Source organism: Athene cunicularia (genome assembly GCF_003259725.1).
Source record: "Athene cunicularia isolate RWA chromosome 5 unlocalized genomic scaffold, athCun1 chr5_part3, whole genome shotgun sequence".
NCBI classification, from domain to species: Eukaryota; Metazoa; Chordata; class Aves; order Strigiformes; family Strigidae; genus Athene; species Athene cunicularia.
In genome coordinates this window covers 7069940-7084143 of record NW_020799103.1, presented here as the reverse complement: position 1 = coordinate 7084143, position 14204 = coordinate 7069940, and the positions used below count along the sequence as shown (strand labels likewise).

At 40.3% G+C, this 14204-nt stretch overlaps 1 protein-coding gene across 1 annotated transcript in view; it reads left to right on the top strand.

Moving 5' to 3' along the window:
* SLC6A5 (solute carrier family 6 member 5) overlaps positions 1-9957 on the top strand; it is a 46497-nt gene extending 36540 nt beyond the window's left edge. The window contains exons 10-11 of the mRNA XM_026850689.1: positions 2378-2545; positions 4817-9957. Of these exons, the coding sequence (XP_026706490.1) occupies positions 2378-2545; positions 4817-4972 (324 nt within the window). The 3' untranslated portion in view covers positions 4973-9957. The remainder of the gene's footprint in view (positions 1-2377; positions 2546-4816) is intronic.
* Positions 9958-14204: the final 4247 nt, after the last annotated feature.

The following is a 14204-nucleotide window of genomic DNA, read 5'->3' as shown; positions in this document are numbered from 1 at the left end:
AAAAAAAAAAAAAAAAAAAAAAAAAAAAAGGAAAAAAACTGAAGGACTGGAGGCCCTGAGGGAGCGAACAAGGACAAGCCCGGCGGGGGGTGAGGCCCCCCCGTACCCCCCCGGCCGCCCTTCCCCAGCATCCCCGGCAGGTGGCGCTGTGCGACAGCGGCTGGGGCGCGGCGGGGGACTCGGTTTAAAACAAATAATGAGGGTTCTAACTTTAAACCAGAGGTGTGTTTTATTGATTTTTGCCGGTTTTTTTTCCTCTTTTTAAATAATTTTTTAAAAATTTGTGTTTCCACCCCAAACCTGACATGATTCTTTAGTTCTAATTCCGATTGAATCTAGAAGACGGCACGTTCTCGATTTTACCATCGCTGCGTCTGTTATTTCAAATCCCAGAGCCAAAATGTAACAACTCTATCCACATTTATCTAGCTTTCTAACACACTGCTTCCTTTACATTTTAGCCAACCTACAGAACAGCCCTTAACTGCGTATCATGCTTTGGCGTTAGAATGAAACGATTCTTTTAGCCATTTCAAAAGCCGTCGTCTTGCTAAGTCAGTATCAACCAGCTGAGCCTTCTTTCACCCCTGTTTTACTTTTGACGGAACATTCTTTAGCCTGAAATTCCTCAGGCCCAGACCATAAGTGTGGCAAGATTATCGGTATTTGTGTAGGATTTTAAAACCTCACGATTTCACAGCAGTGCTAAATAGTTCCTACAAGTATCCGTAGATTTTTAGGTACCAGATGAGAAAAGTTTGCTAGAGTTTCTGAAAAGACACGCGTTTTGAAATAGTAAGTGTGGTGACAGCTGGGGGAGGTGAAGAAGCAAAATGGTGACTCTACAGTCCTCTGCAGTCATTGCTTCCAGAGAAGTTTTATTTTGGTTTATGCGCTGGGAAGCTCCTATTTTTGCTGTTCTTCAGCAAGGTGTAAACATTGGGAAATCTTTTTATTTCTTGGGGAAAAAAACAAACAACCCTAAAGGCCTCTGCATAAGGTTAGTCACTTTCTGGTATTGTTAATTCAAGAATGCAGGAGTTTTCTTCTGAGAACTGAACAAGGTTTAGGTTTTGCAGAGAGAATGCACGTGTGAAGGGACTAGTGAGTTTTGGTGAGCTCAACAAAACCCTGAGTTGCAAGGAGAAGAAATTTTCTGCAGTGAGAACAATTTGTCCAACAGGCATAATGAAGATATTCTGCTTTCCCGCATAGATTTTCTTTACTGATTGTCTTCACTGAAATAGAGTGTTGCTGTGCATGAAAACCAGGGAGATCTATCTTACCTACCAGTGGCAACCATTGTTTGATTTTGACAATATATAGGTATAGTTTGCAAATCGTTTTTTTTAAAGTTTGAAGACATAGATCAGTTTAATCTATATTATTAGGGTAACATAAATGGCAATATATTTTTTTCTCGTGAGGGCCTTGTTAAAAATAAAGTTGTGTGCATGTGGTTTTTATCTTTTTTTTTTCCCTTTCAATGGCTGTTTTCAAGATGCTGCCTTAGACCTGTTACGCTTCTGAAGGGAATTGTAAGGCTTTTCTTCAAATTGCTTGGTTCCTTTACTGATCAGACTTGCACTCTTAGCTACTGCCAGTAATCATAACCAGGGAATAGAAAATGTTGTTGTCTCTTAAGGAGAGCAAATTTGGAAAGCAAACGAGGTCAGTTCAAACTTCCATGTTCTGTGGTTGTTCCCTCCAAATGTAATATTTAGTGAATTATGGGGAGCAATATATTGACACTGATCAGTCATAATTCAATTTTTATGCAATGGAAACAGACACAGCAAAACCAAGCAATATATTCTTTCCTATTATTGCCCCTGTAAAGCTAATATTGGATACATTTGGATAGTCTAATATTAGACTTTCAATTACTCCACATCTCTGGAAATAAAACTGATCATTTTTATACATGCCTTCACCTAGTTATACTGCTATAAATCTTCTGTGTGCAATTATTGCGAGCACAGGCATTTCCCAAAAGTTACTGAATTATGCACAAATGTAAGCAGATGTATTGCTATTCATACAGTAAGTGAAATGGAGTAACTTAGCATAATCACATTAGGTAAAACTGCCAATAGACCATGTAATAAAGCATGTTACTCTAGGGGCAAGATTCTAATTTCAATTCTTCTGGCATAAATACAGTGATTTTTGTGGGATTTTGCAAGATTTCCATAAAACTCATTAGATTCAGACTCCGACCTGTTTATTACAGCTTGTGGCAGCACCCTTCCTTAGGTGTACGTACTTTTATCTGTATTCCATACATGCCAACTCTGTGTGGGGATACCTATCATTTGTTGCATAACGGGCTTGTTTTGCTTACTCAAACATGTTTGTTTTCCTTCCTTTTTTCCAGTTTATCCTTTGCTTCAGTTTTTACCAGTGGGAACCGATGACTTACGGAGCTTACCACTACCCGGGCTGGTCCATGGTGCTTGGATGGCTGATGCTGGCCTGCTCAGTTATCTGGATCCCAGTTATGTTTGTGATAAAAATGCATCTAGCCCCAGGCAAATTTATTGAGGTAATTCTTCTGTCTTTTTGCTGCTTAAAAATATGGTTGCAGGAGACTGTCTGTTTTATTGTACATTGATTTTTGCGATATTGAACGTCTAATAGTGCTAGGATTACTTTCTGGTAAGCTAGTTATTGTGTTGCAAAGAGATACTCAGTTGATTTAAAATGCAGACCTCCTATTCCCTGTTCCTCAACAAAATGCTCCTAAACTGTTAAGTGATGGCTTTTATGAGAACTAGAAGGTGTTACGAATTTAATGAGCCTCGGTATGGCGTTACTGAGAGAAAGTTGTTCTAGCCTTCCTGGCCTTTTTGCAAAATCAGCGTGCAGGCATAGGAAGCATCGACTGCTGGCGTCCATCGTGTCGCAGCGAGCGCAGCAGCCACTGCTAGGAGATGTCAGTCAGGAGTTGCCTGTTTGCAAAGTGAGAGATGGTCGGGTACCCGAGTCATCCGGGGTGTGCTGCAGGAGGTTGTGCCATGTGATGAAGTTCAGGAATAAGACATATAAAAAGACCTCATGTTCTATAGCTCACTCATTATAAAACTTAGCTGGCAATATTTCCCCCCCCTCTTCTTCATCTCTTGAATAAGCTCATCCTCTCTGGCACCTGGGCTTAAAAAAATTCCAGGTGGCACTTTATTTTTATGCTGCTTTTTTTGTATTTTGCGAATCAGATTCCTGCTGCTTTCCCTTGCCACTCCAGAAACGTGGCAGTCCCCTTCTGCTCCCTGTCTCTGTGCTGCGGCCCTGCCTGCCACCCCGACTGTTCCCATCCCGCTGGCTCCTCAGTTCCTTGCAGGACGTGGTACAGCGACGTCTTTCTCATGTCAGCATTTCATCCCTTCGTTGCCTTCACCTTGTCTTCTGAAGAAGTTCACTGCTCTTATTTTGGGCCTCTGAGGCTTTCTCAGTTCTGCCCTCTCGTCACTGCACGCTGCTTGTACTGCTGCCTCCTCGCGATAAGGAACAGACACTCACCTCCCCTTTCCATAGCCGCTTTTTGCAGTTCAGCTCTCCCGCAAAACCCATGGGGGATGTTATATGCCTCAAAAATGAAAAGGAGAGAAGATGTACTAAAATAGAATAATCTTTTTGGTCTCTCAATATGTCACAGTACATATGCCTAAGGGAAAAGACCACGCTTTTCTGCTTCGTGTAGAGCAAAGGAGTTTAATATTAAGTGGTGGGACGCCCTAGGGAGAGCATCCAAGTACATGGTTGGCACTAGGCAACCAGGCCACTTGTCTAAAGGGCCATTCAGCCCTTGTGTAGCACATGTTGGAGCGCACAGGTCAGGAGACAACTGCTCCTACTGCAAATGAGCTAATATGAAATTGGGCTTATTTGTTCATCGTCTCCTAAGTTTCTCTCAGGGAGACGAATTGTTCTGTTTCAAATCTTCTAACTTATGTGTGTAGAACTGGCATGTAAGTTGTGGCAAAAATAGGGTGCTCCCCTTGCTGTCACCCTAGTAGCGCACCCAAAGAAACGCCAGAAAGTTGGATCTGTTTTGAAGGGGCTTTTGCTGAAGCTATTTCAGTTGTAGCCTGGTATTTTCCGAATAGAGAGTCTGCTGCATAAAATTATTATGGTTGATTTGGGAGGTAAGAGTTGCAAACTGGTAATTAAGTAGAGATTAAAATAACTGATATAGAGGTCTGATTCACTTTATTAGGTAATAAACATATAATTGTTCCCTCTTAAGTCATCAGAAATATGTTTTCTTTCCTTTTTATCTGTAAATGCGCCAATCAAATTATATATTCAATAAAGAAATCAGCAGAAAGATTAGAAGATTTTTGTTGCTTGCTAGGTTAACATTTTCCTCTTTCTTTTTTCCTACAGACAGAAATGAAACATTTTGTCATCTCAAAATTAAAATCTTTGTTCATTCATAACAATGTACAACTTTTTGGTCATTTGTATACTTTTGGGAAATATGCTAAACAGAAATCCAATTATTTTAACGCAGTTACCCACTGCTTAGACCACTGGGCTAAGTAATTGTGCACATGTCCTTCAGTAAGTAAGCCTTGCAATCTGTAGCAGTGGTTCTGAGCTCTCCTCATATGATGCGGGGGAGAATGTATAATTAAAATCTCGGCACTTTATCCTCTATTAATCTTGCAAACTTTGTGCAAAACAAACACTAAGCAGTGGAGCGTTGCAGGGCCATCATCAATAATCTTAAATGAGCCTATCCTCATTTCTTCTGCATTGTAATTCTGGTCCGTAACTTCAAATGAGTCTCTCTTTTCTCTCCCCCACATTGCAGCGACTCAAGTTGGTGTGCTCTCCACAGCCTGACTGGGGTCCATTTTTGGCCAAGCACCGCGGTGAACGTTACATGAATATGATCGATCCACTGGGAACCTCTTCCCTGGGACTTAAACTGCCAGTGAAGGATATAGAACTGGGGACCCAATGTTAATAATTATTACATGGGTGGCAATAACATCGCCAGCCTTTCCTGATATTTTTTTTCCATTTTGTTTCCCCACTGTTTCTTCTTTTCTTTTCTGCAGTGCCTGGAAGCGGTTGCTTAGGGAAGTAGGACTTACTGCTGCATGCCATAGGGAAGACCTAGCTAGACCACTTCCAGGCCTAGGTGATGCCCATGACGTGTTCTGTACCTGGTGAAATAGCAAAAGCATATTGTGCAACAGGCGACATACCGAGTTTTGTCGGGTGGTGCAAGAATGAACGAAACACAGTGGAAAAATCTTTTAAGGAAATGAAGTGCAGAATTTGACCCATTTCCCACAAGCATCCTTGTAACAGGCAGTTGTGATGGGACTAGGATTTTGTTACTGGTGTAATCAAAGGGAAGTTCAGCCCTCAGATTGGATGGAAGTGAGCAAAGGAGAGGATCTCCTGTAGTCCTGGTATAAATCCAGCATAAGGCTCTTGCAGTTAGCGAGGTCACTTTGTCTACACTGACAGCAGAGCTTGCCCTGTTGTGTCTGTGCACTTTTTCTATGAGTATGAATTATACTATGAGGACTTGTTATCTAAACGAGCAGAGACCCTTTAAACAGCACACCAGGAAGCGATATGTGAGATCAGAACAGAAACACAATAATCCATTTGATCTTTTCAAGTAGAAAAAAAAATTAAAGCAAGATTTAAAGAACTAATCATTTGAGACTGGGACTAAACTGCATTTGAGTCTAGAAGTAGTTTGTGGAAATGGTGCCAGACTGAGGTGTATGGGCATCACTGTTTAAAGCGCTGTCATGTTTCTTTTGATAGCTTGATTTCTGTAATTTAAATTAAAAATGCTTCAGTTATAGGAAGTGTCTGAAACCTCGCTCCACACGGAGTGCAACTGTGGTTTTACTCACTTCACTCCAATACTCTGAACATACTTTTCCTTGTTTCTCTGCTTTTGTTTACAGTATCTCCTCGAGAAGCCATCATATAATTTGTGCCTAACTTTGTATTCTTACAGTGGTAAGTGTAGTCTAGTTACCACCTGACAACAGTTATTAGAAGTTAGATGTGCTGTTCAACTTTGTGACTCCCTGTTCATTCTCCTATAAATACCTTTATATAACCTTTAGATGTATTCTTCTCTTTCAACCAATGGGGAAATAGCAAAGCCCCACTTGTCTATATATTTTATATATAGCACACAAATTCTTCAAAGCGATATTTTCTCTGAAATGTACATAGGGTTGGCTTGGGTTGGTTTTTTTTTTTGGTTTTTTTTTTTTTGCATTTAAAAGATTTTCATTACATAAAAAACCCCAAACCCCACAACAATTAACCACTGCAGTCACCCACATGGATGCAACAGTAGATATGCAAAATGCGAGGGCTGGGGGGAGATGGCTGTTCTAACATTGCATAGCAATAGGACGTTCTAAATCATTATGTTTAGGAATCAGATATATGTGGTAATATGAATATTAGAGTTCAATAGTTTTGTTACCTATTGGGCAGAGTAAAAGTAGAGCTTTTTAAGAGTACATTTATTTACCTGAGTAGAAAATTAGCCCGATTTATTATAAATGCACTAGAATGAGGGAGAAAAATATATCTTCAATAATTGGCAAAACTGTAACCTTTACTATCTTGTTATATCCTATACATACATATATGATATTTTTTAACAGTGATCAGTGTTCATGTAGTGTGTACTAGTGATGTTTTATGTCCCTATAAATATCTTATCAATCAGTGTAGAGATGGTGAGCTTAGAGTAGTTTAGCCGTTTTTTTCCCTCCCCACACACACTACTGTAGTAGTCAGTAAATGTTCTTTCCTTTCAGGGGACTGTTTCTATCCCGTTCTTTTGTCTGTCTGTCTTCATATTACAGGGTCTCAGGTAAATCTTCAGTTAATGTGTGTCTGTAGATCAGTAGATGTGTTGTTTCATCCCGTTGAAGAAAACAAAACAAAAACTGAACCTTACTGTAACACTTCCACAAATTGTTAACTTACTTTCTCTCTGTGTGTGTATATATATATGTATATTAAATATATTAATCATTTTGCTGAACTTCCTCTTTCACGGGGCAATTAGTGTTGCCAGTTCTAGGCACTGCTGGAGAACTTTAATCCTCATGCAGGACAAGCAAAGCGCCATCGGGGGTTGTCACTGAGCAGAGCGAGGGCAGATTTTGCGACGTTTTGTGGTGGCCTCTGAGTCTCCACTCCACAGGCTCTGTCGGTCCCTGTCTCGCACGGCAGCGGATGGGACCCTTCTGTGAGCTTCTCTGCCTTAAAGCTGTGCCCCCTTGTTTCAGCTTTGCCTGCTATTTTAATAAGGGGCTTGCTGTTTTTACTTCTGGCTTTTGTGTTCCCGGCAGAGGCAGGTTTGAGAAGCCATGCTCTGTTTGATGTGATGAAGGTCCATAAAGACAAGCTGGAAATTTGGCCCCCATGGCTACGTGGGGCTGAGGGGCCTTCTTTGGGTGAATAAAGGAACTTAAGTCCTCACCTCTAGTGGGAATTAGGTATTTTTGTCAGGATAAATAGCTTTAGGCCTCTCTTTTCCAATATTACCTAGCGTCTTGATTTGATTTGTGAAGTCCAGGCCAGTTTGTCTTCACTACTACTGTGATTAAAAAAAAATAAATAAAAAAAAAAGTAGGTTTGTTCCTCTTTTAAAAAAAAAAAAGAAAACAAATCGCTTAGCAGTTCTGAATCCTTTCACTTACTAACTTGTCTCAGGACATGCATTGGAACTATTAACTAACTGCAATAAAATTACCTCAGTGTAAGGGTGTCAGTTGCTGTCTACCTTAAGTATAAAAGACATGCCATTTGAAGAAATACTGCTACAGTATCTTTTCTTTGTCTTGGATTACCAAACTAGAATGCATATGAAAAACTGAATTGCTTTCCATGATTTATGTAATTAATCTGCTTGCTTTTAATTTAGATGTTGTTCCTGTGCCTGCTAAGTCATTAGCTCAGGATTAGACTTGACTTTGAAACTCTGAAAATGGATGATAGTGATTTTGTTCTAGCTGATGTTTGTCTTCAGCTTTGACCTCCATTACTAGGGTTGCAAAAACATGGAGAGAGAGGGGGAGAAATGCATACAAAAATCACAGAAGATGTGAAGTTTTCACTGTATGTTAAAAGCAGATCTATTTTTTTTTCCACATTAGACTTTTTAAAAAGTATTTTCTGGCCAAATCTGAATGTTGAGATTAAATTAACCAGCAGTGTCTTCTTTAAATGAGAAGTAACCTTGAAGTTTGGGAATGCACTTCATTTACCATGTTCTAGGAAAAGTTTGCATGTACTTTGATAATTTTCTAAAAATAAATTTAGTAACTAATTAAATACCAGTAAAGATCTTTAAAAAAAAAAAAGGAGGGGAAAAAGCCATATTAGTAAAAATGTGATGTACGTACTTGCAGATCTATCTATCTTGTGAGTAAAAAATGTTCAAATTTGGTGAAATTACTTACATTGCATAATTTTTCTTTGAAATGAAATTGAATTTCTGGATGAGATGAGATACATTATTGTAGGCATTAAAGATTATACCTAATGCAAATGCTTGCCATCTTCAAATTCTTTGGGGTCTTCCTAGTGTTTTTAATATGCAATGTTCAAAACCTGTGTTTCAGCTAGTCATGGCAGCACTTTGTTTCCAAAAGAAGGGTTTAACAAAATGACCTTTAATTGAGAAAGACTTGGATGGTCTTTATATGATGTTTCAATTGGGTCAAAGTAGTCTTCTGGTTAGGTTCTGCTCCACTGACCACGTTAGATGTGCCTCAGCACTGAAGATCATTGCTTCCGATACACTGTGTGGCTATCTCTTACCACAAAATTCCAACGCCTGATTTATTTTAAATACCTTTGGTCTTTTCGAATGTATGTACAGTTGTGTGGCTTGTATGATTTCTTTTTGCCTGTGTTAAAGCAATTGCTTATTTATGGCATACATTGGTTTCCTATTGGTTTCTTATTCTTCAGCTCCACTTCTTGCAATCTAAGACAGACCTGTAGGGATTGTAGGTTGCAGGCTGCAGAGCTTCAGCAAGTGGCATCCCAGAAAGTTTCTCTGTTTTGCTGGTAACACTGTTAGAAGAGAACACTCGTTTCTTAGTTTGTGTAGTTAAATGGTGTGCACATAAGGTATCTGTAAAATGGTCAGAGCTTGATATTCCTGAGAGACTCAGGTTGATGACTCGAGGGGGGAGGGTAGGGGTATTTGGGGTTTCTGCCTTTGTCACCCTCAGGCAGCCTGTCGCCAAAGAGAGAAGGTTTTCCTGATGGGTTTAATGTAACGTGAGAACCGGGCTGGACCTTATTGCTTGCAATATTATTATTTGCCCATAATGTTTAAATACATCTTCAGGTAACCATTTGCCTTATAGCTATCTTCCATTGTTAGGAAAATTATCAATTGACTAAAACATGTTGTTATCTGTCATTTATATTATGTAGTATTACCTTGTAAGGTAGATGCTTAGCTGGTATAAATTGTCACAGCTTTGTCTGGAGCTGTGACAATTTACACCAGCTGAGAATTTGCGCCCTGTGTCCTATGGCACTTTATTACGGACCCATCGCTGATGGGTTAAATCTTAATTACTTGCGTAATGTCATATATAAATATATATATATATATTTACAGGCATTCTATGGGGTACTGCTGCCTATGGATAAAGATTTGTACCCTAACCAAGTCATTATATAATTTTTTCATTAGCTGTACGTGGAGAAGATAATGTTTCATATGTATCTCATGTAGTGCATATTATAATGCTGTATGTTATTAATTTAAGAAATCATTATTCTTGAGGCCCTACCTCAAATTTTGTATTTATGTGTACAAATGCAATTTATTGTATTATATATTTGCCTATTATATTTGGATGTGATAAATTAAAATTATTCGATAATGTATGGGCTCTAAAGACTCTAAATAAATGTGTTTAAAACAGAAAATACGTCAACGTTTTTCTGATGTATGAAATGTCTCTTTTTCCACCGCCTCCTTCCCCGCCCAATACACACCACAAACATCATTCTTACTTAACACACAGCCTTAAGGTATCTGCAGAATTGATCCATATGATTGTTAGAAACCTTGAGCAGCAACTGGAAACAGCCCTCTTGGGAAATGGAGGTATTGCACAGCTGCAGAAACAAGTATCAATTAAATGGCTGGATTCTTAACTATTTGAGTGCTCTGTAGCTTGTGGAATAATTGATTCCTTAGCAGAGGACCAACCACCGGATTTGCTCAAATCCTTCTTATCCTATCAATTCAATCATCCCAAAGGTTGTTGAACTGTTAAAAACAATGGAGTTTCAGCAGAGATGAAAATGAGAGATGTAAGGGAAGAGCAAGGGGAGAAGGGGAGTATAAAGGCAAAGTTCCCGGTGTTACTGTATGTTTAAAGCTGAATTCCTGCGGTGCGGCGAGGGCAGCGACAGCGGCGTGTGCCACGCCACCCGTGTGGGAAGCAGGTTCTTCCCTTCCCAGCTGCCTGCTATGGAAATGGCACCGATCCAGCCTGTTTCGCTGTTGGCAGACAAGAGCTTTTGACAAGCTTTCCCCAAATTCAGCAGCTGAAGAACGATGTCTGATCACAACGTGGCATCACATGTGGTAATACAGGAGATACTAGCGTGGTGCCAGGAGTGTGACAGCAATTCCAGGCAAGGGCCTAATCCTGAAGACAGCTCAATAGGTATGTGGCAGGGACAGTTTCAGCAGTTCTGGTAATCGCCTCCCCCCCCCGAAAAGTACTTTTTCTGTCTGTAAACTTGCATTTCTCTGAGATGTGCATGTGCAGATGAAGGAGATGGCAGGACCTAATGATGGAATACTACAGAAATGCTTTGTATGTATAAAACAGATTTCATCTTGGAGAAGTCTGAAGTTACCAGCGAGCATCGTAAAAGTCCTAAGGGGCAGGTAAAGTGTCATTAGTCCCTTCTTTAGGAGGAAAAAACTGAGGAACACGGAATTTGTCAAATCTCCAGAGTCAACCAATGTGAGTCAATGATACAACACATTGATTTTGGAGCTAGAGACAGTCCTTTGCTGTCATCATTAGGCATTACTGCTTTAAATCTTTAAACTCATGGGAACAGCTAAAAATCCACGTCCTTTTAACTTAGTTGTATGGATTCACCCAGGCTGTGCTTTAAACCAATGTATGTTACTTAAATGACTGGAAAATAGCACATCTTCTATTGCAGTACTAAGCAAATGTGTTTAGTTTGAAATAATTTTACTTTCAGGCACTGAATTTCCTCTGGTCAGGGTGTAGACTGAAGGGCACATCTTATACCAACCTAATCAAGTAATCAGTTGTAAAATTTAATTTAGACTTTGCAGTCTTCAAACATTAGCTAACCATGCATTCAGGAATTAAAGAAAAAGCAGGAGTCTCTCCGTGACTGAGCGTGGAAGTAGACAAATGATTTTTCTCTGGAAGACCTTATTCTGGTGCGTTTGTTAGTTATCTATGTAAGTGTGAATCTTAATGTGGATACCTTCAGCCTGTTGGGCATACATTATATAGTCCTTCACAACTGTCTGTCAGTTGGTAGGACAGGTATGGCATACAGTATCCCTCCCTCTCCTTTTACATCTACTCTTTTTCTTAGCATTTAGCTGGAAGTGCTGTTTTTAGTTCTTGCCCTCTGCTGTCTGCAAAGGAAATCTTGTCCCTGTGGATTGCAGGTATCCCTTTGGAGGCAGGCTTTCCAGGACATGAGCCTTATTTGTGAGCAGAGGACATTTTCTGTCCCATGAGCTATGGGATGGTTTGTTTTTTTTTTTCAGGTGGAAGCACTGTTGTTTTCCAGCATTTGCAATTTAGCTGCCAACTGAGTCCCTGCATTCAGCTATGCTTAAATAATACTTAGCACTTTTAATTGCCTTTCACCCAAGGAATGCAAACAACCTTACAACTTCTCTGAGAGATGCTGGGCCTAGTCAAAAATACTTTGTCAAACCTCGAAATGCCACAAGCTTTGTGTCTGACAGGACTAACAGTTTAGCACCATGCAGTTAGCAACGTCACAATAATTTAGGTCAAAATCAAGAAGCATTCAACGTCCAACAAGTGTGCAAGAACAGTCTTTCAGGGGAATAGTATCTGAGCTGAAATCCAGCTAGCTTGCCAGGACTAATGCTTCAGTCTTGCAAAAGTGCCATCAGATTATTATTATTTTTTTTTTTAATTGCTAAGAACATTCAGGAACACAGTTTTAATTCTTATCTGAATGTCTTGCCTTTCAGCTATTTATACTTCCAACAAGATCATATCAGAGTATCAGATTTTTTGGTGATAAAGGAAGATGATTTGTTGCCATTAGAGGAGGTGTAGGAATAGTGTTGGCTGGGAGAATGTGATATTATTTTTTTGTTGTTGTTCATCCATTTGTCCTGTCCTTTTCCAATATGAACAGTTGAAAATGCCTGTAAGATTACTAATCCTCTCCCAATGTGCACTTAGGGATCTGGTGTAGTTGAGAACGGTCAGTGTGAGGTTAATGGTTGGACTAGATGATCTTCAAGGTCTTTTTCAACCTTGATGATTCTGCCATTTGGGCACCGAGCTGAACTATAGGAATAACCCACATCTGTGGGATCAGCTCCCTTCAGAGCGCATCTTACCAAGTTGCTCGTGTTCCTTTTTGCAGTACCTGTGGGCTCTTTGGATGTTTCTGATCAGCAGGAGAACAAGTCAGGAGTGATTAGGGCATTCTTTATCCATGAGATTGTTCAAGATGTTTTTGTAGCTGTGCTGTAAAGCCGTTAACTCAGTGCAAATTTTTGTTATGTACCCACGGTAATTTTTTAAAATAGCATTTAAACCAGATTTAGGTGAAGCTAATAAGAGGGCTGTTTAAGAATCTATGACCAGTTTAAATTGTATATAAACACTCTGCACCGAATGGAAAATGGAAAATACGAGTTGAATTAGATTCAATTTTGTGTGCAGATAGACCCTGGTTTTACTACCAGATAAGCACAAACATAGCTAAGCTAACATGAATTGAATGTATAGACCTATTTCACCGAAAGAAATCTCTTCTTAAATCAGAGAGTAAATTCTATGCGGAAAAATGATTTTATCAGGATGGGATAGAAGGGTGCGTCGTCACCTGCTGATGTATGGTTGCCTCTTTTTCTTGTTGCTATGGTCATATAGCTGTGTATACGCACGTGCATACCGTGTTTGTACTTCTGCCCATACCTCACAGGTGCTAATAACAGAGGGTGTCCTAAACAAAAGTAAGAAGATAGAAAGGTATATGCGAGTAAAATCTCTTTTGATACACTGGGGATAAATCAGTGAGATGCTTTCGGAATGACCACCCCAGAGATTTCCTGGAGCGCGTTACCTTGCTGGCAGCCAGGAACAGCTGTTTTCAGAGATCTTACTAATTAAGTCATTAGGCAGCCAAGCTAGACTCTTTGCTCTTGCTCACATAACGGTGTGCGAATGCAACTCCCCCCTAAGATGGGCATGATTTTATTTCCCGTCCTCCTAACTTTATCCCAACGCACAGCCGATTATTTTACATTTAAGATGGCTGGAATTCGCGTGGTGCAGAACCAGACCACAACGTGATGAGGGGAGGCAGCAGAGAGGAGGATCCGCCGGCTTTACAGCTGAAATGGCTTGATTCGAACGGTAGCAAAGCGAGATCAGCTGGAAATCTCACTCTGCTCCTGTTCGGTGGGATGGGAACTTGATCTGGGGCCTGTAATCTCTACTTCAAATGTAAATCAGGTGTTCTACACGCATAGAATTGATCCAGGTGGTGGTCTGTTGCTTGCCAAGGACCGAGCCAAATTAAAGGTTGGAAGGAGGAAATATTTGAAGATGGGTTTTTAAAACAGCCATCAGAGCAGATTCTCAGATGACTCACAAGTATCTTTAAATACTTTCCCTCTCTTTTACACTTCAGAGGCTGAAAGGAGGGAGCAGCTAAGTGAGTTGAGCAAGGACACGCAAGGCTCCAGCGGAACGGTGCCGGTCGCCGTGTTACATCTCAGAGCTGCTGTTTGTTTATTCATACCGGGCATCAATTATTGCTGAGGCTAAATAGTTAATAAGGGCTGATTCTGATTATTTTTATGCCGGCAGCGTGGCGGGGACCCCCGCTCCGCGGGGGATGCGTTTTTCGGGGGTGGGGGGGGCAAAGGGCCGGCGCCTCTCCCC